General features: G+C 39.7%; 1 protein-coding gene across 1 annotated transcript; it reads left to right on the top strand.

Moving 5' to 3' along the window:
• The first annotated feature begins 397 nt into the window (after positions 1-397).
• ZC3H14 (zinc finger CCCH-type containing 14) lies at positions 398-24,126 on the top strand. The gene is made up of 16 exons (XM_010143632.1): positions 398-435; positions 3,613-3,727; positions 6,690-6,730; positions 7,078-7,273; positions 7,606-8,026; positions 9,878-10,038; positions 11,139-11,239; positions 13,841-13,996; positions 15,423-15,497; positions 15,945-16,101; positions 17,811-18,034; positions 20,007-20,127; positions 20,975-21,111; positions 22,133-22,227; positions 23,107-23,213; positions 23,850-24,126. Exons 2-16 carry the CDS (start codon positions 3,636-3,638, stop codon positions 23,854-23,856), a joined length of 2,091 nt encoding a protein of 696 aa, XP_010141934.1. The 5' UTR covers positions 398-435; positions 3,613-3,635; the 3' UTR covers positions 23,857-24,126.
• The last annotated feature ends 1,202 nt before the right edge of the window (positions 24,127-25,328 follow it).

The raw sequence follows: 25,328 nt of genomic DNA, 5'->3' as shown, positions 1-25,328 counted from the left end.
TTTTGTTTGGTTGGTTTGGGGTTTTTTTGTTTTCCCGGGAATGACCTTTTATGAAACCATCCAGGATTGGTTTTCTTTGTACCTTATGAGCCCTGATGGTCTCTGCTTAAAAAAAGACAGCTGGGACTTGGAGGATGTTTGGTATCACCAGGAACTGGTGTATGGGAAATACGGTAGAGTGTGTGAGAATTCTGGCAGTTCTGGCTGTTCTGTTGCCTGGTCCCTTACCGTTAAAACGTTTTGATCGTGAGCAGTGGAGAACAGGAGGAGTAACATGTTAAACCAACATGTTCAAACATTTAATGAGAAAAACTTTGCTAAGCCTCCCACCGTTTTGCAGTTAGAAATACTTTGTTGCTCCATCTCTTAAATGCTATTTCATTATTTTTTAGGGTGCTATAAAAGGAAAGTTGCAGGAGCTGGGGGCTTATGTTGGTAAGTTTTATCTTGTGTTTAGCAGTCTTGTTTAGGTTCATTGTTAGATAGGAAGCAATCAGCTATTTAATAGAACAGCATGTTTACTTTTTATTACTTGTGTCACTGCATACAGAAGGCTTAAGCATGAGATGAATTACCTGAAGTGCTGGACATACTTCACAAAATATGCATAGTCTAAGCATAAGAGGGTGCAGTACATGGACATCGGTACATGAAGAACTAAAAGGAAGTAGCTGAGAAGGCTAACAGTCTCATCTTCCCAGGAGAAATAGTGGCAAAGGATTTGAAAGAAAAACAAGCAAACACTGATGTGTCTGTGAATAATTAAGGAAGTTTCTTTGAAGCACAAGGAGGGACATCGCATAAAGCAAGATCTTTGCAAATATAACCGTTACCTGTAACCACTTTGAGATGGAGTCTTTCTTAGGCATCTTTTCAGCAGCCTTTTGAATTCAGGATGAGACATTCGTCAAAATTGGGAGGAAGGACGTAGGCTGACCGTTTTAGGAGGTGGAAAGGCCATGGCGGAAACATTATGTAGGACAACTCTATAAAATGTAAGAGCTTGACTGTTGAGGAGAAGGCTAAGTGCTACATTAAGCTGATGTTGATGAAACATGTTACTGAATTTTAGAGGCAGGGTGAAGTTTTTTTTTCTGAATTGTGAGGTGAAAGAACTGAGCAGTGTGAATGTCTGTGGTGCTTTGGGTTTTTTCCCGAATCCAGGATTAAATAGGTATTGCACTTAAGAGCAGCTGGTTTTGTACTGCAGTAAAAGCTGGTAACAGCACAGTATTCTACTAGAAGGAAATACCTCAGTCCTGCAAGTGCTTTGTTGTTGTCTGTGATACTTCTTGGATTTCATGTGGAGGAAAGGAATTGAGTGTATAGTTCAGAGATCCTGTGAGTTGCAGGACCAAGTTCAAAGGTTGTAGTTTGATCTTGAATTAATCTTATTTCCTATTTAAAGGAGGCTATTTGTGTTTATGAAATCAAAATATATTGACTTCATAGAATAGAGTTACCAACCAGCTGACATTCAGAACTCAGCAAGGTGCCAAGGAACCATGTTTAGAATTTTTTACTTGTAAGGTTGTCTTTTTTCACCATCTCAAAAGGTGTTGTTTTCAGTAACTTTTTTTTTTATATATATATATTTTATTCATTCCAGGTTTCAGTTTCTTAGTCCTTGACTCTTTGTCTGCTTTTTCCTGCATTTCTGAAAAAAATCTTCTTTATCTCTAATACCAAGCTGCTGGTAGAATGCTGGTAATCTTTGATTTCAGCTATGGCTGATTATTCTTTCCCTGTTTTTCTTTTCTTTCTGTTTCCTGTATTAAGAAGGCAGTTCCTAAGATCACCGTACAATGTCTGCACTTTCTTCTTAGTTAGCTTCTGAACATCTTTAAATATCTTCGTATCTCCAAGTTTGACTTCCCTTGGCTTCTTTTTTGTTTTTTAAACCAGTTTCAAAATTTTTGTCATTTTCCAGGTTTCTTTTCTTGACTAGAGAATTTTGGCCAACTTTTCAAGTAATGTTTTTCTTCTTTTAGCTAACTGGTAAAAACCAGTTCTCCATCATTCTAGCCTCTCTGTGCAAGAACCATGCCTTTGTTTCTTTCTATAACTGCTAGGTTTTTCAGAAAGTCTCTACAAGAAGACATGTTGAAACTTATTTGTAGTGTAGAACTTGCAAAGGAAAAATTCCTATCTATGAAGCAAAGACAGTTACACATTAATGAACTATCAAAATTTTCAGAAGGCTGTAGTTCTGCATACAAATTTAAGTTGGTATAAGCCAACACAGTCAGTGAGTGAAGCAGACGTTTTCTTTATTTCTTTCTTCTGTCATACTGTTACAGGTAATTGCGCTAACTTATGATCTATACTTAAGTATCTTCTTTTTGCTTTATTGTATGTGGAATCACCTGAAGAACTGTACAGGTTCAAAAGTAGCATGGCCAGAAAAAATCAGTTCTAATTTCCTAGATCTGGATATCCATCCATTTTGTTCAACTTGTAGTTTACATTAAATAAATAGATAAATAACACCTCCCCCCCCAAAGAAAAAAAAAAGTTAGAGCTTAGAATATGCCATGCTGGAGTGCTTGAATAGTGATAGTGGAGTGCAGGTGCAACGTATGAATGTTATGTCTGTAGTCTAGGGCACAGATGAATTGTTTCCAGGGTACATAGAAAGACAATTTCTTTAACTGTTATTTTTATTTGTGTTTCAGACTTGATTTTTCAGGTCTTTTTAACAAGGTGTGTACAGGTATATACAGACTTGGTTCGAACTCATGGTTTGAGGTGGATTTGCCAGCTATCTTCACTTACTATTGTTATGTTCGTGCCGTGGAGTGGTATTGGAGAGCATGAGGTGTTTTGATTAAACTAAATTGAAATATGCGCTCCGGAAGCGTACCTAACACCCTCGAGTAACAAAAGCGCCATGCGGTCCTTCAGACCAGATCAGAACTAGGCCGCAGTAAAGAGCCACATACCAAACCCGCAATGTATTAGTGTCAGATTCTGAGCATCTTCCTATCCTTCCCAACAAGTAGGTGTACCCTGTGTGAGCAGTCCAGCATGGGAATGGATTCCTCACTGTGTATGAAATTCAGTGTGTTAGGGAGGTAGAGAATCAGACTCTCGGAGTTGATGGGTTTTGTGGTTCTTTTGTAGATGAAAAATTTGGAAGTTAGTTAATACAGTTTTGATTTGTTTAATGAATGAATCAGAGAGGGGTATATACCTGTTTGGCCTTTATAACTAAAGGAAATGTGACAAGGATAAGGTGCTGTATTTGGCAATATTTGAAGTGATGAAAATTGTAGATGGTTAGTGTTTGAGTAAGAGGATATAGGCAGCAGAGTGTCTTTCTTTTATCTTGTCTTTTTTGTGTTTTATTTACTCACTTTTCTAAATACTTTGCTCTTATTTTCAGCTTATGTTCTTGTGAAGTTGGCAGTTTTTTATTCCTCACTCATAGCTGAAACTTGTATTGAACCTCAGTGGAAATGGAAGTCTTGTTAATTTGCGTACCTAACCCTCTGCCTGCAGAGTCTTACAGTAAAACTGGAAAAAGAATGCTGGCGACATGTTTAAGGAAGTTTGCTGTGTCTTTTATGATTTATTATACTTAAAACCAACGTATTTCTCTCTTTCTATTAGATGAAGAGCTCCCTGATTATATTATGGTTATGGTGGCAAATAAGAAGAGTCAGGAGCAGATGACAGAAGACCTTTCCCTTTTCCTTGGAAACAATACTGTCAGGTTTACTGTCTGGTATGTTTGTAAGCTACTTGTCACACTTCTTACCGGTAATCAGGACTGCTTTCTATAAGTGAAACCTGAGAGTTTAAGAAGTCACTTATCTTCCCATTGTGTAATTTACATGAATCAAAACTTCTACTTTGTGGGTCTAATAAGTAAATTATTTTTAGTCTGTCAACAGGTAGGCTATTGCAGTGATAATTTAAGTAGTAAAGGACTGGAGGGCTTATATGCTCTCCTTGCCTATAAGTCCAGTCAAGTTTTTGAATGAAGTGTGAAATTTCCTGCAAAACACTAGTCACTATATTGGATGTAAAATTGTTCTTCAAAGACAAACTTCTTTTATGCTAATAGTGCTTGAGGTTGCTGCTGTGCCTGGGAATTACTATATCAGGACAGATGAGCAGTGGATCTAATTCTGTATGCCGTCTTTGAGAAGGCTTAGCACCAAATGCTGAGGTATTCCCACCTCCCGGGCTGTTTATTACCACTCCAGCTCTACAAAACAAAAGCAGAACCCCAGAATTACTGAGAGCAGGACAAAGCAGCAACAGATGAACTTTTTCTTAACTCCTGACAGTGTGGACTGATTTATACTATGCTGCATGACAGCCTTAGCCATTATATTTCTCGTGCATTTTCTAATACTGAATTTGGCTTACAGTATAGACTTTTAGTTAACTCCATGTTTCAGAGTATCCAAACAGGTATTTCACTCCAGAGATTTTTCTTGCTCTCAGAGTTGTATATTTTTCAAGTTAATCTTACTTCTGAGTCTCTGATCTAATACAGTTTTAAGGAACATTATTTTGTTTTGTATGGATTACAGAAATACTACATTTTTTCTGCTTTTTCAGTTTGCTTCCTTTGAAATTTTCATACTGACTGATTACATTCACTTTCAGTATTTCCTCTGTGTGATTAGTCAGGTTCCCTTTTATTTGGTTAGGAGCTTTTATGCAATTAAATAGCAGAGTGAAACATTTTAGAAGTTGAGTATGTTATGAAACCATAAACATTGACAAAAAGTGAACATCAGTTCCAGCTATTACAGTTCACTGTATTAACTATTTAAACTGATGGATTTCCAATTGGCAGTGTTATTTGTATGGATACAATTTGAGTTTGCTTTCAAAGTTTTCATTTTTTTCCCAGCATTTGTCAAAATTGTAAGAAAGGTGTGCCATTAAACATGCACTCCTTTTTTTTTTAAAAAAAAGTACACAGACATTTACATTCTTTGTTCTGTCTTGTGGCCTGCTAGGCAAACCTTTCAGGTTCACTGTATCAGTAAGTCGTGCAGTTGTCTTTCTCAATAGGAGTTTTGGGACTCAAGACAAATTAGTGAGGTTTACAAGTGGATGAGGGTAACTCCAGGACTGGGGTTTTGACTAAATCCTGATATACAGTAAGAAGTAACAGTACAGTACAGTAAGAAGCTACAGTAATATGTAGCAGAAAACACTTTTTTGGCTTTGTAAATGAAAGTGAAACTTCATTAAAAGATAATAAAGCTGTAGAGAAAGCAAATTTCATCAGCCAGGTGAGACCAGTATATTATTTTTTTTAAAATATATGTATTTAGAACTGGATATCAGCTATATGTAGGTATTATACCTCCTGCTGGTTTTGACACCTGCTTAAATTCCAAATGTAGTGAATCTGTTAATCTCAATTCAGGATCCATGTTTGCTTACAAATGCAAATTCAGTGTCAGTTTATCAGGTGACAATGTAGGCATTGGTTAAATAAATGATGGAACAGACGACAAGATGAAACCTGTCCAATAAGCTCCAAGAGGACTGGTGGGAAAAAAAGTTAAATAACATTGCAGTTGGGAATTTTATATGCTTTTATTTCTTCTAAAGGCAACCCAGAATGTTTACATTCTGAAGCATTGGGCCTCTGGCTAACTCCAGTACTCAACAAGGCCTGCCTTCCATGGTTTGTCTCTGTAGCTGCTAACGTGGGGTCATCTGGCAGAAGTGTCACAGCAATTCTGTGGCAGCAGTTCTGGCAGTCCTGCTGGTTGGCTAGGACTGCTTACTCTGAACCAAGTGTCAGGTCACAGTTATCCGGAGGTCAGTGTGAAAACTGATACGCATCAGCAGAGCTCAGTTAATGAAACTTTCAGGAGTGTTCTAGTGAAAACTCACAAGGTGAGTATAAGCCTCACATGCAGCTTGACTTTGCCCAGTTTCAATACGGTTTTGTTCCTTAACTCTTTTCTAATATCCAGTATAATTACGAAGATGGCCGTGATCAGGTTTGAATTCCAAGTAGGATAGCATTTACGTGTTGGGATTTTTTTTTTCTCTCTCAATGTAATGTGTGTTTATTTTTAAATGGCCTTATTGTTTTATAGCCTTTTGGTTTTCTGTATTGCTTCAGCATGGTGCCTTTTTCACAGGCAAATTTGTTACCTTTAATGTTTTTTCTCACCAACATGTCTTAAAGAATATTGTTAGTACATGCAAAGCACGCTGGAAGAATCCTGAGTATGTTAAGTGCTGTGAATTATATAGTCTTTAGGTTTGTATTTAGAATTATGTTTAACTCTGCTGTGTAATTAAAGTTTCACATAGGAAGTGAATTTTTCAGCTATACTTTAGGCTTCTAACATAGATTTTTTTGAATCACCCCTTTTGAAGATGCCTGTCTCACACCATTGATTGTAGTGAAAGAGTGGAAAGTACTGGCTTTAATTAGGTAAACCAACTAAATGACAAAAGTAGATGATGTGATGAACACCATACCTGCACGTGTGACATCGCGCTGGGGGCAAGGTACTTAAAGCCTCCCTTTTGAGATTAAATACATGTCAGCTGATGGAAAGTGAAATCTTAGATAAATGAGGTGCTTGTTATAAGGGGGGGAAGGCATCTCGTTTCTGAAAGATGATTATTCTGAATATCGGTTATTTTATTTCTCCTTTTTCTCTTTTGCTTCCTTCCCTGTCCTCCATCTATTTCAGGCTCCATGGTGTTTTGGATAAGCTGCGATCTGTGACTACTGGTAAGTAAGAAAATTTATTTTCGGTGAAAGTAGGTTTATTTTTTTTGTGTAGCATTGAATGTCTAACGAGGTTCAAAAAATATCTTAGATGACTGTTTTCTGAATTTTCAATTTATATGGTTGTTTGGGTCCTGACTCTTTAGAAAACGGTTTTATATTTTGAGATTTTATTTCTGAGTCCAGTATTTATTTCTGGGTGTTGCTTGCTGATGTTTTCAGGTGAAATAGCTTTCAGCTTGTGTCTTCAGACCTGCACAATGTCTTGTTTGCAGTTTCTTAGCTACATTTATTGCAAAATCTGTATTGCTGTGCTTTGATGTAAAAATGAAAGGTGCCTCTCTCCACAGAACCAACTAGTGTAAAATCTTCAGAATCTAGCATCTTTGAGACCAACCTTCCTTCCAGCAAAAGCACTTCATGTGTGAGTGATGAGAGGAGGCGAGAAGATACCGTGCCACCTCTCACAGTTTCCAGCACTCGGACTGAAAGAAATGACTCAAGAGTTTCAACTAGTTCACAGGAGCAAAGGAACGCTGCTTCACGGTAAAGCTTCTGGTTACTTAGGAATACACTTTCAGACATTAGTATTTTTGTGACTGTAGTAGCCATTCTGAAGAGTGGAGATACTTGGAAAGATCAAGGTAGTTTTGAAGAGTAAAGAATTGCTACAATTTATTGCATTAAAAAAAAAATCAGGAATTCAGTTCCGTTTCTTTAATCAACAGGTGGACTTAGATTAATTGAACTACAAATAGCCATCAGTGCATTAGATTTATATAACCAAAAATACCTTAATGATTCTTCCCTGCTGGGGAAGATTTTCCAGAACCTTATTTGGAGATGAGTTAATAGTTGGCAATTTCTTATTTTACCAGGCAGTCTTGTGAAGATGGTTCTGCATCCCGTTTAACATCTACAGTCAAGCCTTTGAGGGAATTGTCACCTTCTGAAGCTGTAATTGACATTAAACCTGAACCAGATGATCTAATTGATGAAGACCTAAACTTCGTGCAGGAGAATCCTTTGTCACGGAAGAAACCTATTGTAACTGTAACTTATGGTTCTTCTCGTCCTTCCGCTGAAATCTATCGACCACCAGCTAGTAGGGGTGCAGATGGCAATACACATGTGCACAGATCGTCACAACAGGGCAACTTACAGGGGAGTCGGCAGTTAGACACGCAAAGCTGCAGGTCTTTGGAAGCAGGCCAGCTGTGCGATCCAGGAGCTTTTGGCAGCTTAGCAGAAAGTTACAGACCCACCTCCAAACTTAGTGCCGGTAAAGTAGGCAGTGAGGTTAGTGCAATCTAAACTACTGCAGCGTTTTACACTTGCTAGGAAACCTAAATTGCTGTGTACACTCCCAGTATATAGTACTTCTTGACTTCAGAAAAATCGTAGGACTTCTGTCACTGATACCAGTAGGTTTGGGATTTCATTCTTTGGGTCCATGATACCATCACCTGACAGGTTGCTGCATCTCAGAGTTGGCTAGTACACCTTTGTGCCATCCTGAGTTCAACTAATAGCTTGGCACATTGTTGTGATGCACGTGATGAGTCAGAAATAATAGTCTTCATCACTAGATCATTGGAACAACCTGATCTTCTGTAAGTGCTCTGTAAATATCCAGCTTTATATAGTTTTGTAAATCATTATTTTTGGGATGCTCTTTATTCATACCTATTCTACATATGCATTAGTCTCTAAAGCTTAGTAGTAGCAGTATTATTATCCTATTTAGAACCGTGGCATTAAAGAATTCTGTGGGATGGGTGTTATACTAGGACAGACTAGAAGGTGATTGCTGCTCTGCCTGCTTTGGAGGCCAGACTAAGCCAGGCAGGGTGATAGTCCTAGCTGATAGTTTTAAGACTATCCGTATGAATCAGTTAAGAGCCCTTTGAGAGAGGAATGAAGATTGTTATGGTTGCTAATGTCGCAATGAAGCAGGAATTCTACAGACCCTGTATTCCAGGTGCATCTGTGTTTGTTACTGCTTATGTAGTTCCCTGTCTTTGCCATTACTTAGCTCTGTATAAAGGACAACACATTTTATTTGGAAATCTAGAACGCTTTATGAAGATTTGTGCTGATGTCTTTGTTTTTTAAGATGGGGAAGTGAGAATGAGAATATAGTGAGAAAGTGATTTGTTTAAGGCTGTCCGTAAGTCATTGATGAATGACAGTCACATCTTTCCTTGGAAGTATTAGAAAAAGGTCTTGTGATAATTTTCTTCTATTACTATTTAATGTATAATAGTCTCTCCAGAAGAGAGCTATTTCAGGAGCTTTATTAGAATTGTGGACCTTTGATGTATTGTGTTTTCTCTGAGAAGTTCTAGTGCTTTGGGAAGTTTTACCTTTAAAAAGGTGATTTCTTTAGGTATACAGAATCTTCTGTATAGGTGTAGTCCAGGTCCACCCTGTAGGATATTTATTTCTCCTCAGAGGATATAGAAACATTTAAAGGTACTGTGTACAAACCTGGCATGCAGGTGCCTCATTGTGCTCTTGTGTAGTTCTGTGCTGATTCCTACAGGAATTACTGATGTGTGCTTTTTCATATGCTTTCATGCAGCCTCACATTTAAATTTGTCACTACCACATGCACTGTGGTGGTGGTGGTGAGTGGCAGTGTCAGAACAGGGACTTTGTACTGCCTAAACTGGACCATCCTGGCTCTGCATAGCTTAGTGTCCTTTGGAGTATTTCAGCTTGCTAGAAATTAATCATTACAGTAATCTGAAATTAAAGTTGATACAGAGGAGAAAGTCATTCATATTGATTCCACTTTATCAGACTTTCCACAGGTACATCTTGAAGGGCAGTATGAATTTCTGTGGAAAACCCTGCTTTTTCTGTAGATGTTGGATAAATTGTCTGTACTTTAGTCTTTTTTCTTCTCCTTTTCTAAATGTTATTTGCAGTTATATTTTTAATGAGATGTTTTAGTGTAAATATGCTTGATTTTCATATTCTCTAGTGCTGTCACTTGTTTCTGCGGACAGTACAGTAGTCCTAGACTCATGCAACTTGAGTGGAAGTTCTCCATCTTCTGGCTCTAGGTTGAATTGCAATATTGTCTTTGCTGGCTTGACACGTTTTATGCTAAATGAATTGTTTTGGCTGCTCTTTCTGTTGTAGGAAGAAAGCTCCAGGAAGAGACGGTTGCCTGTTGTAAGCTCAGTAGTCAAAGTGAAAAAGTTCTGTAATGATGGCGAAGATGAGGAGGAGGAGGAAGACTACGGATTGCGAACAGGAAGCATCTCCAGCAGTGTGTCTGTACCTGCAAAGCCAGAAAGAAGGTACTTAAGATCTCAGTGATTCTGTATGGTTTCCAGAATGAATTTAATGAACAAAAACTTTGAAAGTGGAAGTTGGGGAAAACCGTTTGCAGTTTTGAAAATTGACAGACTGAATTCAATAAGCTGCTTTTGTATTTTTTTGTACAATCTTATAGCTCTGTGGGTGAGGTATCTGTTGATACCACCTTTTTTCCTCTGATTTTGCAACCTGTTTTTATCACTGTGTGTGAGCTGCAACGGAATGCAAAATTTTATACTACTTGGTTAAAGTTTACTGGCAAAAGAATATTAATGCTGGCGTATTTCAGGGAAGGTGTTTAATGTGGTAAAGTAATTATCCAGGAGTTTTACTTGCTTTGCTTTTGTTTTGGGAATAGTTTTCAAACCAATTATCACTTGTTCTTTAAGGCGATTTTAACTTTTCCAGAGACTTGAGAGGTTTTTCCTTTTTTTTCTGCTCCCTAGTTCTGTCTGTATGTCAGGTGTCAGCCAAAGTTTATCAGCAGTTTTAACTGATTTTCAACAAGAGGAAGAACATTTAAACTGTGGAAGAGATTGTTCTACTGATCTGCAGTGCTAGCTTGTATAAGGTTTATTTTAAGCTAGTACACTTTACTGAATTTATCTTCAGCACCACAGCACACTTATCTGATTTAACTTCCATATGTTAGTGTTCAAAGGAAAACAGAAAGGTTTTTTTGCAACTGTTATGCTTTTGATAGGGTCAGTTTCCAGCTGCAGCTGACTCCCCAGGGCAGCTGCACTATTATTAGTACCAAAATAAACCCATGCGAGGGAGAAAGGTAGGAGGAAATGAGTGGCAGAATTTGTGCCTTTCAGATGTGGCGTGATTCTATAGCAACATAAGCTGAGAGGCGAAATCCTGCCTCTGGACTTCCATTTTTCAGAGCATTTTGTGGATCCCCATCCACTGGAGAAAAGATTAACAAGCTGAAAACAAATACATTTAAAATTATTTTAGATGATGATTTCTATCAGTGTTCTGCGTAACTGTGTTAACCTTTTGAAATACCTGTCTTTAACAGGGATAAAGTTGCTGTTGCAATTAATGTACAATTTTTTTTCCTTCTCTCTCCTAGACCTTCATTGCCACCTTCAAAACAGGCCAATAAGAATTTAATACTGAAAGCAATCTCTGAAGCACAGGAATCTGTCACAAAAACAACCAATTATTCCACTGGTAATCAGCCTTATTTTTCTTTGTGTAAGCTATATTATTTCCAAGCCCTGTTTTATAAATTCAAGCTACAGATAGCCTTTGGAGATAAAAGGAAATGGTAAATAGAATAGCTCATGTCAGTGATACACATAAGGGATTTTCCATTATACTGTGAACATTAACTAGTTACATTAATTACATTAATCTTCAGTGATGAATTATGAAAGCATAAACGAGAGAGGAAAGAGTTGCTTAAAATATATTAATCAAGATAGTAAATCTGTAAAGTGTACAGAGACAAAATGGAAGTGCCAGAACTTTTATGAAGTTTGTAGTTGCCAGGCAGAAAGTGTTCAGTATTAGGCAGGTTGTTTGAGCTAATTGGTTGCTCTTTTTTCCCTTTCTGCACTCTCTTCCCTCCTTCAAAATGTACTGCGTATAGATAATAGAATTGCAAAATAAGAAGCAACATACCGATTGAAATATCAGCATATGTTTTATTAAGCAGTGAGGCTGCAATTTTAGTTCGGTGGTTTTAAGTATTGGGTTGCAGTTGTTAGAGCAACTGAGTGGTTGCCTATGTGTAGGCATTCAGTTCTCCTAGCTATGAGAGACTTCTGCTGAAGAAGGGAAAATCCAGCTGTTACCTCTTGCGCTTTCACTTCACTGGGTGGTACTAAGCCTTGTGCTGTCGGCAGGAAGCATTGCACATAGCCAGGGAAGGAGCATTCACTAAGCTACCCCAACTTGTAGGCCATCTGGCAAGGACTGAAAGCTATCCAAAACCTCTTGCCTGCTCGTTCTCAAAACCTGCAAACTAAATGTAAGAGACACATATTTTCCTTCTACAATAACTTATTTATAAAATCGTCGTTGTCAACTTTTTCCCTGTTTTCTTGTCGCTACTTGTATTGTCAAGGTTATGCTAAAGTAGATCTAAAGGCAGTGTATGGGGTTTTCTGTATTCAAAGGCTCTTGAATTGGAGGAGATGTCTAAGCATGTTAAAAGTGGGCTATAGGATGACCTGATTTTGAAACAGAACAAATTGTATGGTTGCCAAACTCAGAATTGAAGGAGAATTAACTAGTAATAGTTCTATTAAACTACTGAATTGCTTGGCTACTTGCAAAATATGTTTCATACAGTAAATGAACTTCTAAAAGAAAATGATGCTTCTTCATTAATAATGTAAATAATGTAAGTGCCTCCTGAAGAATAAAAGCTTGTCTTCATTCAAGATGGTAAGCAGAATGAGCAGTTTGTTAAGAAAAGAGGTAGGAGCACAGATACGCCTAAGTTCTGATGCCAGCTATCCAGCAAGGAGTATTTACGGTGGAAAAAGCTGCAACACAGGAAATAGTAGTACTTTGAAGTGATGCAGGGAGCTCTTTCCTGTGTACGTAGCAGTACGGCAGGAAATAGAGAAAATTTTAAAATTAATTAAAACTATTGCTTTGTAGTAATGTTGATCTTGCAGTTTGATTTACCAACATGAGTATTTCAGTGAAGAGACCAAAAAGCACCACTTTGTGGCTTAATACAGAGGTGATCTGTGATTTTCATGTGAAGTATCATGCAGGTTCTTCCACTTCAGAGCTAATATCTCATGTATATTTTTAAGTATTTTTAATGGTATATGAAATAAGCTATTTTGAAATGCACAGGTAAAGGTGGTAAGGTTGTAAATGACAAATCGAGTACTAAGTGGTATCTTTCAGAAGTTGAGTGCTGATGTGATAATCAGCCAATGAAGAATATGCTTATCTTTTAAACAACCTGTTCTGACGGTCTTAGGAGAAGCCAGGTAAAGAAGGCAACGTGTTGTCCTGCTACCCTCAAATTCTGTGCTACAGCTACCTGAAAAGAGGTTGTAGCGAGGTGGATGTCAGCCTCTTCTCCTAGTAACTAGTGATAGGTCAAGAAGGAATGTCCTCAACTTGTGCCAGGGGAGGTTTAGGCAGGATATCAGGAAAAATTTCTTCGTTGAAAGGGTTGTGAAGCATTGAAACAGGCTGCCCTGGGCAGTGGTTGAGTCACCATCCCTGGAGGTGTTTAAAAGATGTGTAGATGCAGTGCTTAAGGATGTGGTTTAGTGGTGGACTTGTCACTGTAAGATTTTGAACTCAATGAGCTTAAGGATCTTTTCCGGACTAAATGAGTCTATGATTCTGCTGTTACTGAGTTTTATGTTCTCAAGCACCTTAGCATAGGGTAGCTGGCACCATATGAAAAGTGCACACTGGTAATCCACGATGGTTTAGATGAAAGGTGGAATGAAAAGTGATTTAAATAACATGAGTACGTACCACATGAATTATGTGTAGAAGGGATGAATGAATACTTTGCTGATGTCACCCTAATCCTTCTCACGCTGTTTTGCCTTACAAGAAGATGTTCTGAGGTGCCACTGTTAGGGTGCTCTGTGCACATGCATGAATGTGCTTTCACTATGAATTTTGCAGGTAGCTAAGGACGATTTTTGCAGAGACATGCTTGGGATTTTGGGGGTTTGTGTGTGTGTGCATGCAGGAATTTGAGTGATTTTAGTGCTGTATGTAAAAATAATACTGTTGTGTGATTAGGTTATATGTAAATGATTTACCATTATCTCATTATTTAAGTTCCACAGAAACAGACTGTTCCAGTTGCACCAAGAACTCGAATTAGCCCAGGAGAATCTCAGTTAGAAGTAATCCATGTGCAAAACAGACTGCCTGCTCTCAGTTCTCAGCTTCAAGTAGAAGAGCCAAAGGAGCAGACAGTTGAAGGAATTCAAGGTCATCCGATAACGTTCTTTAAAAATTTATACCAGGGAACGTCATTTTACAACCAGCTGAGCAGAGAAAAGAGACACTTCTAATGTTTAAGTCATCATCAAAATGTTGCATGTGGAAATGCCCAAGAAGCATGGCTTCATTCTAAAGCATGTCAGTAACGGAGATACATGTATATGCACACACACACACAGAGCCTCAGAGGAATTAATCGGGAAGCAGAGGGTAGTACAGCAATCTGGCGCATGACTGAGGCAAATTTTGCATGAGCAAATGCAGTAAGCAAATACACCCATTTGTACTGGGATAACTTTTCTTCACCCTTTGCATTTTTCCTTTAACATCTTGTTGAAGTAATTCTATCATACAGTTTATGTGACAGAGCTTAGATACTCTACATTTGGAATAATTTTGCAGCATATGAAGTATTGAAAGATTCTTTCCAAGATATTGTCACCACACAAATAGTTCTAATGTGGTTTTTTTGTGTGTGTGTTACTACTGGAGTGCTGCATTTGCTGTTACAGGACTGCTGATAACCAGCATAACTGTGTGAACAGTAAGCTTTGGTTTTACTTCTGTTATAAGACTCCTGAAGAAAAATGCCACATTTAAGAGCAATCAAAGTATCTTTTCACTTTTGTAAGAAGTCAGTTTACTCTTGCTAAGTGTGTAGGTATTTAGATGGTTGGGTAAAATTTGGATTGATTAATATCTTTTACATCAGCTCACAGTCATTGTTGGAATGGTAAACATTTGTTATTAAAAAAAAAAATCTATTTTTCCAGTCTCTTGTTTCTCATATAGGTGTATTTTGAATCTTTCTTCCAACATAAAACAATTGAAATTGTATTTGTGAAGTACATAAGAAGCAGCTTTATCAGTCTTTGAATTAACGTACAGAAAATATTTACACTAAACTTTTGCCATTGAAATGGAAATTACAGCTTGCTTAGGAAACCTACAGAAAGCAAAATATTTTTTTTTCAGCTGTAATTCAAATGTAGTAGAGTGCTACTCTGTTCCAGCTCTTTGAAGAAGACCATACAGTAGTCCTTTGTAGTTAGCTGCTTTCCTGTGCGTGTGGTCTCTGAATAGTGAACACCTCTACACATCAGCAGGACGAACCTGGTCTCTGTAAGCTGCCATGTACACAGAGATGTGAATGAGTTTGTACTGAGCAGTGAACATGGGACAGCCTGGAGTCTTTGAGAATGCAGATTTTGCCATGGCATTTGGTTGGAGAAAACTTGTAACTGTTTCTGAAACAATGAGAAAGGGATTCGTAGCAATGAGAATGGCTTGTTTTTGTTAGGAGTGTGGAGGTGGTGGTGGTTGTTATTTTATGAAAGGAATTAGTATGCTTCAGGTCTTCGTAGTTTCATTCTGACATGCAGTAAAATATGCTTCTAATTCCTGTTTTTATTAGGAGCTGAACAAAAGGAGCTCTCTTCTCGCCTCCGGATTGATCCTGTGATTGAAGATTCCTTGCAAGTGACTCAAGGTTAAATTGTGATATGTTATGCCTAAATAGAAATAGCTAGTTTTCAAATTGAAAACTGGTCAGTGAATGTTAAGATATAATTTGCTTTTCAAGTAATTATAGTGATTTCTAGTATTTGCTAGTTTCTACCTCTCCACAGATTAAAAGCATTGCGTCAGTAGGTGTTCAGAGCCTAAGAGGTTTTGGGGATGTGTGGAGCCCTTTCAGTGGTGTTTCACACAGCCATTCCAGTAACAGAGTTTCCTGGTCTGGCCTTGTAAGGCCTGTGGCTCCTTTTGATCCACTTCTGTGAGATAAGCGAGGAAGTAAAAATGTTTTCTGGAAGCTACTAATAAGATATTAAAACAAAATAAAATGAGCGTAGCAGCAATGTAAATTGATATTAACAAATATGCTGTACAACTACAACCTTATTTTTCTCCCTATGTAATTTTTCTCCCAATTCAGATTACTATGATGCAGAAGCTATGGTCCACACAGATACTAGGTCATTTATCCTGAAGAAGCCCAAGTTATCCGAGGAAATAGTGCTGCAGAATCAGCAGCTGGGGAAGCGGGCTGCAGATGCAATACGAGTACTCTCAGGACGTCTAATACAGACACGGTATAAAGTTACTTCGTTTAGGACTGTTACTAGTCAGAATGCTTGTTTGTGGTTTAGATGGGATTGTTTGGTCATACTTGGGCTTTGTCAGTCCAGTCAGGATCTGTGAATCATGGAAAATAAACTGACATTGATTAGAAGACAAAAAAAAAAGGGCAAAAAAACCTCACAGCAATCCTTCTAAGTGGAAAATAATTCCCAGGGTCAATTGTAGCTTGAGCATATCTTTGATTTGCCAGAAAGAAGAAGGGGGTGCTGAAAAATGCTACTCTTTTTTGTCATGGCTGTTGTGATTTCTGTCATCTTAGTTAAGTAATGATTTCGCTTAAATTGACTTTAGTTTAACACCTCTTTCACCCTGAGAGTGCATTTCTTAAGAAATGTCTTTTAACGCAGTGTTGAGTACGGAGGATCCTGAGCCCTCTCTGGTGGGGCACGTTCTGTGCGCAGGTAGCTCAGTACCTTTAAGCCAACAAATGGTGAAGTGGTGTGTGAGACAAGGGGTTTAAGGGCTCTTACTGGGGAGTTTGGCCAAGAGAAGTTTAAATGATGTGTTGTGGATATTTTTCCTTTCCCCAAAGAAACAACGGCCAGTGCACAGTCATTTTCTTAACCTGTTAAAGGCCTTGATAGTTCCCACTACCAAATAGTTTTATGTATCTTACCTGTTAATGCTCAGAACAACGTGTTGTACTTCATCACTGTGGGCTGCTGTGTTTGAGAAACTTGTTTCCTGCCCATGAGCGTTTTTAAACAGCCTGTGTTAATGAAAAATAAAACCAACAATGAACCAAAAAACCCCTAAAGGGTAACCTCCCAGTGTCACAGTGACTGCCCTATGGGAGAGTGGGAAATTTTTGCAGGTGAATAGGTCAATTTCTGACCACTCGAACTTGAAAGTTGTTTTTAATGTATTGTTTGTTTCTCTTAAAGGCACTCTGCAGTGTAGTTGCCATAGAGAAGCAACGTTTATACCGAAAGTTTATACTGTTTGTCAAAGATGAGAACTGGGTAGTGCATTTCCAAATATTTATAACCGTATGCCATTCAGGAAATCCTGTGGGTGAGATGGGTGGGACAGTGGAGTAGTGGAGAAAGCGTATGCGTGCCCTGTTCTTATACTCCCTCGTTTATCCACAGTGACTACGGTCAGATACAGGGTGCTAGGCTAGGCTGGTCTTTCCATCAGGCTGCGCATCAGAGTTTGAGCTTAGTGTCAGTATGTCAGTTCTCTCTTCCTGATCCTAAAACCACCTTTTACCCCGACTTGTTGCAGAAAGCGCTGCTCAGTATTTTCAAGGAGACACGTGTTTTGTGTGTTAAAAGGTTTGTGATCTCAAGAATATATTTACCCTCCCTTTTTTGGTCTCAAAATTGTAAATTCCTCAAAAGATTAATCACTTTATTTACTTGCATCTGTAAACAAGCTTTTGGATCTGTCTGTTGAACAGAAGGCCGAACTGAAATGTACCTGCCGAATTCTCTGCTCTGTGCCATTGAAAGCTGGATTTTTATTAGTGCTTCAGGGAGACCAGAAGGCAAACCGTTGATTGAAGTACATTATTACTAGTATTAAAAGAAGGTTTGTTCTTGAGTGACTCTCCATAAATCAGCTTGAACTACTTTTAGTTACTAGTGCAGCTCACCTTTACTCAAACGTTTTGAGTCAGAAAACCTATTTTTACTATATTTCTTTCTTTGATTGATAGAGATCAACTTGCACAGCCAGAGAAGCCTGCTAGTCCCAAGTTCATTGTGACGCTGGACGGTGTGCCCAGCCCACCTGGATACCTTTCTGATCAAGAAGAGGACGATATGTGTATAACTGAAGGATTAAGGCCAGTTACCCAAAATATGTCTGCCGGCAGAGGGTTGAAAGGCCTTCAAGCACAGCAGATGCAAGTCGTGACCAGGCAGCTGGAGAGCTGTGATGGTAATTATTCTTACCAAGGATCTAACGTAATGTGGTGTGAAATGAAACTGTAGTTCATTGGGACCCTATCTTTAGAATCCCGCATCTTGGTAAACTAGAGCAATATGGCACGTAGGTAATTTTCCACACATCTCAGGGTTGGTGAAATTTGGGTTTCTTCTTTTGAAAATGTAATTTGTCTTTGTCGCCAGAAATCTGCACTTCTGGTTGGCCCATTGCCATTTGTCCCATGCTGATGGACAGGAGATTTGCTGTGCCTTGAACTTTAAAAAATACATCACATAGTATTAATGTTTCTGTCTATATCTGTGATATCAAGAGGAGCCTGGTAAGTGTAAGGTGTTGGTAGGGTCGAGTTGCTAGAGTCTCCAAAAGTAGAATTTAAAGAGTGTGATTTCGCTTGAAGGTTCAGTAAGGTTCAGGATCCCTTTTGAATAACATGAGAAGTCACTTGCTGAAGCATATGTTTGAATTGTTTAGAACACTGACACGGTGATGAAAAATACAGAGGATATTGTTTTGTCGTAGACCTGTTGAATACTTGCCTTAAGGTCATTCTTGGATTTTTTGTTTGGTTGGTTTTTTATAAAGACCTTTATTTTCCATGGTAGCAGTGTGTCCAGATCTCCTTCTAAACGAGGAATAGTGTTTGGTGCCCTGCAGAGAACTCGTTAAATTTCATGGATCCAGATGTAAATGTGAATGTATAAATGTAATTATGAGAACATGGGGGAGAAGCGTCCATGTCCTTTCAGACCCACTGGCTGCAGAAGTACTACTCATATCAGGCAGTCTTAAAGAAGACAGGGGTGTTTTATCACCACTGGCATGTTTTTTACTAGTACTGTGAAATATGTATTAGAGTATTACCCTTGGAAATGCGTGGTTTTACTAGTACAGTCTCTTTCATGCTCCTGACTACAGCTATCTGGTACGGGAGAGTGTTGCTGGCACAGTTGTACCTCTGTTAGGGATTCCGACTTGATCAGCTGTGTTAGCCAGAAGCAGCACGGGCTGGACTGAATTTCACATGGGATCAGATCAGTGTGGAAGGGATTCGCACGAGCAGTGAGGCTTTACCATAGGACAGCGTTATTCGGCTTGGAGTGCAGTGGCACGCATGACGCCTGGATCAGGTGTGTCCCTAGTAACATCAGAGAGGTCAGTCTAGCAGTGGTGGAAGGCTTTGAAAAGCCAAAGGTTTAGGCAGAGCTGGCAAGACAAGACAGCAGTGCATGTATGTGCTGAACTGCCTGAAACTGTAGAATGAGGTTTTGCAAATAACGTTAAATAGGAGAAATTCAGAGTCGCGGCTTCCTGTAAGAGTAGGGAAGGTATTGGATGTTTGGCTTGGCATTTCTGAAAATACTTTTTAGATTGGAGTCTGGGTTCGGGTAACTGAACCTATCCGAGGAAATTACATGAAAGTGGTTCTTTTTCAGTGTGTGCCCCCATAGTAATAAATCTTACCCGATTGCTGTAAGAATGGATTTTTTTACTTCATCTCTTGAAATAATTTTCTAGAGCCTAAAGTATCTCGGGGAAAGGAAGCATAGCTGTTTCCAACACATGGCTCAGCAGAACAGTCATAACTCAGGGTCAGTTGAACAATCTTTGTTGTGTCTGATCAAGACCTGGACAAAATTTCACACCTCAGTTTGGATTTGAAGAAACTGAATTTATTTTGCTTGTAGACAGTGCAAGTTTGATCTCTTATCACCAAAAGGCAGCTGTCACCTGATACATTATGACTTCTTTCACTGTGTAGTCTTGGAAATTTTCTTCAGATAATATGCTTGTACATAAATTTGTACTGTCACGATTAATAGAGTTCTCGATAAGAACTGAGTTAAAAAGAGAGAGACTGGGAAATACTGTGAATTTCAGTTATGCTGTACTGGGTGTGCCAGATTGCATACAGAATCATAAAGGTCCTGTGCTGTTTTTTTGCTCTTTTTTCCCTTCTTCCTAGTGGATATGGAACAGTTAAATGTGCTGCAAAAACAAGAGAAGGTGCTTGAGCGCTGCAAGTACTGGCCTGCCTGTAAAAATGGCGATGAGTGTGTGTACCATCACCCCACGCTACCTTGCAAGTGAGTGGTGCGAAGCTCATCCACTGGACGTGTTACTTTTATTTCAGTGCTATGAATTTCCCTCCTGCGTTAGTAAATATTGCAAGGTGTTGTAAGTCTGTTAGGGTAGGACTGGAGCTAAATGATCACGCTGCAGTTTCTTGTTTTCCTCTCGTGTACCGTGTGTCAGAATACAGGGGTGTTTTTAGAAAGTAGAGTCACGTGCAGGTGAAAGCATAGTTTAGCGTAACAGGCTGGTGTTCTTAGAGATGTGGGAATTGGTGTCTTCCTAGAACAAGGCACTCCTCTGCTAGCTGTCAGAATGCTGTTGAACGTGTTCAGGTTCAGTACATAGCAGTGCAGTGATTTTAATTACTTTTTATTTGAAAGCCAAGGGTAACTCCAGAATGTGCACTGCACCTTTGACTTCTCTTCCACAAGCAGCAAGAGCCTAGAAAAACAATTTCTGTTCTGAGATAAGTCTTACCAGATTAGGGAGCTTCATTTAGTCAGACATTTTGCGTTTTCTTTATAAATCCGACCTAGGGACTTGTCTGCCCCTCAGTGCGGAGGTCTGAGTTCACAGTGCCGTTGCTGCTCCGCACTGCACACTGCAAGTGACTGACGTCTCTTAGCTTGAGCTCCACTGGGTGAGAGGCAGATCGGTGACTGCATGTCCAGACTGACCCGGGGGAACGCGTGTACAGCTGGTCCCCCTCGCCTGCCCGCCCTGCTTTGGGAGGAACGCACGCTCACGTGCAAGCCCTGCTTAGTTCTGGCTTTCTGTGATACGCTGTTTTCAGGCGCAGCGGCTGAGCGGGGACTTTTCTCCGAGTACAGGCTTATGACTCCATTTCTTTTCCATCAGAGCTTTTCCTAACTGCAAATTTGCTGATAAATGCTTGTTCATCCATCCAAACTGTAAATACGACGCAAAGTGCACTAAGCCAGACTGTCCTTACACCCATGCCAGTCGACGAACACCCCATCCGTCTCCTAAACCAGGTGAGCACTTCTCATTTTTATGAGCTTTAAACGACAGTCTGAAGGGAAAACAGTATTTTTGGAAGCAGAAACTGACAGTGGTGAAAAGACGTTTTGTTGTTTGGTTGTTGGGGGTTTTTTTGACATCTTAATGGTAGATGAATAACAATCAAGTGTTACTGCAAAACCCATTTTCAGAAAAATCCCTGAATGCTTTTATGCAAGAGTCCATGTGAAATCTATGCCAGGCCAAAGTGGCGGCTCGCACAAGTATTCCCTTCGTCTGGAGGGAGCAGCCAGCATAGCCGTGTGACTCAGACTTGGTTCTTAAATCGGACACACGTTGTACCAAGGGCTTGTGGCACTGACTGAAAACAGGTTTCTGTCTTTGTATAAACATTTTGTTCTCTAATGGCACTGTAGGAGTTAACTGTATGTAATGCTGAGATGATTTTCAGGGAAGAGGTTACCCAGGGAAAGCCATGGCCGTGTTTGGGTTACGGGCTGGTATTCCTGAGCCTTTGCACGGGGCCACAGTGGAGGGCCTTTACTCCACTGAAGTCACGGTCTTTTGGAAGGGGTCTAGCCCTTAGTCGTAGCACGATGCAGTTTTGTTCCTTACCCAGAAGGCAGAGTACTACGGGCTCACCTCCTGTGTCACTTCCAGCAGCTGCTCTCTGTTCCTGGAAAGTGCTCTGCCTGCGCTTTTCAGTCCACTTACTTACCTTAAACTCCGCAGGCTGGCTGCTCTCTAAATTTCTCTGCCTCCCGGCGTCTCTGCTTAGTTTGCTGGAAGCATTGTCATGACCACGGCACCTTCTGTGCTGGAATGGTGAGGAACCGAGGCTAATGATTACCTGATAGTCTTGTTCTACCCCACTTAGTGCACTGTGACAGGCTTCCCACACTTCTTGCAGAACTTTGGTGTGTTTGTTAGAAAATTTTCTTGCAGAAGGATTGATATATTTGTGTGGAACTGTATTAAAAAAGCAATTTATTCTGATCCAGGCTCAGTTTCTGTTCTTTTCTTTTCTGCTGTTAGTACCACCCCCCACACCATCTATATCCTCCAGTAGTCTACGGTGCAAGTTTTTTCCTGCTTGTAAGAAAATGGAATGTCCATTTTACCACCCAAAGGTAAGAATTATCTCCTACTCTTCCCTTCCTTTCTGGAAAGGTACTTGAAATATGTTACTTTGGGTCAAGTAGTGTCACTAGCACTTCACACTATTTGCTTTTACTTTTCAAACTTTAAATTTAGCTAAGAAATGGAATACACAAAAGCACTGACTTAAGAGTATTTGAAAAGTAGTATTTTTAAATGATCTTTCTACCAGATGCTTCTGGGGCGTTTCAGACAGGCAGAGAGCCATAGCACTTGTCGAAAATCTGCCCGGCAGAGGAGGACATCTGGTACCCTATACCAGATAGGGAATGAGTTACAGACTCTAGACTCATTCAGATGTTCTGCAATATACAAGAACTTTAAAGATTGCCCAGTTATCCTGGGGTACGTGAATGTAATTCACATAGTACACGAGTTTGTAACTCGGCTACTGCTGTTCTGTAGAAGTGTGTCCCTGCCTAGTCTTATGCGGGTAGGTTCTGTGCTTTTCAAGCCCTAGCCGTGCGGACACGCGCTGGGTCTCCAGGGCTCTGTTCCCAGACGCTCTGGCTTTTCCTCCGCCTTTCAGATCCTGCTGGGTCACGCTGCTCAGCTGTACACGTGGATCAACTGAACTCTGTAAACCCTTAAAAGCAAAGGAACCTCCACCTGTCGGCGCAGTGGCAGTTGTGGAGCGTCTAACTCTTAGTGGGTATTTCTGAACAAGGCTTTCCCCGGCACTGGTGAACTGATGGCACTGGTCGTGGTAGCTGCTGATTCGGTTACCGGTCGTCAGATGGGTCACACAGGAATAGACACTTGCATGGAACACGTGCTGGGTTGGCTTGGAGGAGGAGCTGACACCGCCAGCTTCCGGTGGCCCCTTCTGAAACGCCTTCGTTTCACATTAGCATTGTAGGTTTAACACCCAGTGCACCAGACCAGACTGCACTTTTTACCATCCCACTGTTGCGGTACCTCCACGCCATGCCTTGAAGTGGACTCGAGCTCAAACCAGGTGAGAGACTTCTGTTTTCTCGGTTAGGTTTAGAGTGTGTATCACCACTTAAGACACCGGTGTAATTTTACTCACCGGATTAATGGGCATGTTGATGACTAATGCAAACCGTGTGAAGAAAGATACCAGTTACAGGCATCTTTGTTTCAGAAAGAACCCTGCGGTGTTTGTTTTCAGTAGTATAAACGTTAACTACTGTGGTGTAACCCTGGAAAGGAAGTGCCCTGTAGCTGGGATGGGGCAGGGTCACTGGACTCCTGCCGGGATACGTGTGTTCACTGAGGTTTTACTGGAATACAGCTGAATGTCCAGCGTTAGTTCTTCACCGTTGTTTCTCCCTGGGTTCAAGCTGCCTTTTCCACAGAATGTTCAGCTGTTTCTCAGAGTGTTTCTGGCAGAACAGCCCCTTCCTCTCCTCAGTCTGTGATTTCATGAACTGGTAGCAAGCTGACCACAGCTGCAGTCATTGGCCCCGTCTCAAAGACGATCAAATCACGTGAGCCCTTCATTCCAACTAACCGTATCTGCAAAGGTCTAAATCATTAGAGGGGCAGGACACCAATCAGTCAGTTCAAGTCGTCTTTACAGAGGGGTAGGATTGTTACTTACGTGAATTGTTTTTCTCCTTCCCCTCAGTGAATGATTACAATACAACTTGGGACTGAAGTTTGCCTCCCTTGGACAGTAGCGGAAAGGAAGATGAACCACCGGGGGCAGAGGATGTTAGAAAAATTCATGCATTTTGAACTTTGAATATACATTGTTTTCATAAAATGAGGATGATTGCATACTTGAAATGTCTCTAATTTTCCAAGTTTGTAAGTTTGAGCAATTTTACATTTTTTTTACACTGTAAGAAAATGTCTGTGTAAGAAAAGTTTCACTTTAAATTCCATTAAAAACTTCCAAAGCACATGGCGTGTTCTGTTCGGGTGGTATTTTTCGCTGAAGATTCGGTGTGTTGAAGAAGTAGGTGTATTGTCAGAGGCCTCAGAAGGCTCACTGCTGTGTTGGGATCTCACCGAAAGTATTTTTTGTTCAGCAGATGTTTGGTACAACGTACTGGTGACCTAGCAAATAGCGACTGAACTCTTCTTCTCACAGGGAGAAGGAGTGTCAAGGGTTTGTCTTCTGGATGTTTTTCCCATGTGACAGCCACCATATCCCCAGTACTTCCTCAAATGGGGAAGAGACAAAGACAAGGGAACAAAAACGCTTCACAAGCAGGAACAAATTAAACAACTAATGGTATTGTGCTCCATATAAAAAGCCGACAAAATTAAACACCACTTCACTTGAAAAGAAATGGTTTCACATTCTCACTTACATGGAGAGGATGAATCCCCTCTGAAGAATCTGACTACGGGCCATACTTTGTAATTACCTCATCTGAGAAAGTTCCTGTGAGTCACTCTGCAAAAGAATCATCCCAGGAGGTGACCGTGACCAGGCGTAAGTGCTACTATAATGATGAAGTGTTGAGCAGTAACATAAATGCACTTTTTTATTAAATCTTTTGTACCTTTTGGGGAACTACATTTTCACAAAAATATACAAAAGAATTTCTTTTTACAAATATTTACATTCGGTATCAGAAAACAATGGTAGCTATATATTTTGAACTTAAATTTGACAAATATAGTCTTAAATTCTGAAACTTAACACTCCAGGAAAGATTTTTCTTGGGGTTTAGGTTTGGTTTTTTTTTTTTGAAATAAAGTACTCAAAAGTTCATATTCAAGTTTAAAAAAATCTTAATTAATGCAAAAATCTGACATTTAATATAAGTGTATATATATACTTTAAATAAACATACAACATTGTTACAGAGATTAGATGTCCATGGCGAAACCAAAATGGAGCACACTTAAAACTGTGATCCTTATTACAGTAACACATGACTGTACCTTTGGACTAGTTTAAAATACTTTTTTGTTTTGTTTTGTTAAAGCAACGGGATTATCTGACACACTCCATAATGAAACGCAACAAACCTGAATAGACAACTGGATTTTAAGCTTAAAGAACCACATAGAATATTTTCCTAAGGTGCCCTGACGGGATTGGACGAGGAGAGGACGGGCTCTTGTGCTGTACGGAGCAATGCTGAAATGG

Source organism: Buceros rhinoceros, unplaced genomic scaffold, assembly GCF_000710305.1.
Source record: "Buceros rhinoceros silvestris isolate BGI_N320 unplaced genomic scaffold, ASM71030v1 scaffold5449, whole genome shotgun sequence".
NCBI classification, from domain to species: Eukaryota; Metazoa; Chordata; class Aves; order Bucerotiformes; family Bucerotidae; genus Buceros; species Buceros rhinoceros.
This window is presented reverse-complemented; position numbering and strand designations above follow the sequence as displayed.

Bases quoted from the DNA above. Each gene is read 5' to 3' on its own strand.
- ZC3H14 (XM_010143632.1), top strand. From the start codon at position 3,636: ATGGTTATGGTGGCAAATAAGAAGAGTCAGGAGCAGATGACAGAAGAC. The intron at 7,274-7,605 runs GTAAAGCTTCTG...TTATTTTACCAG, and splicing joins CAAAGGAACGCTGCTTCACG to GCAGTCTTGTGAAGATGGTT. The intron at 16,102-17,810 runs GTATAAAGTTAC...TTTGATTGATAG, and splicing joins GGACGTCTAATACAGACACG to AGATCAACTTGCACAGCCAG.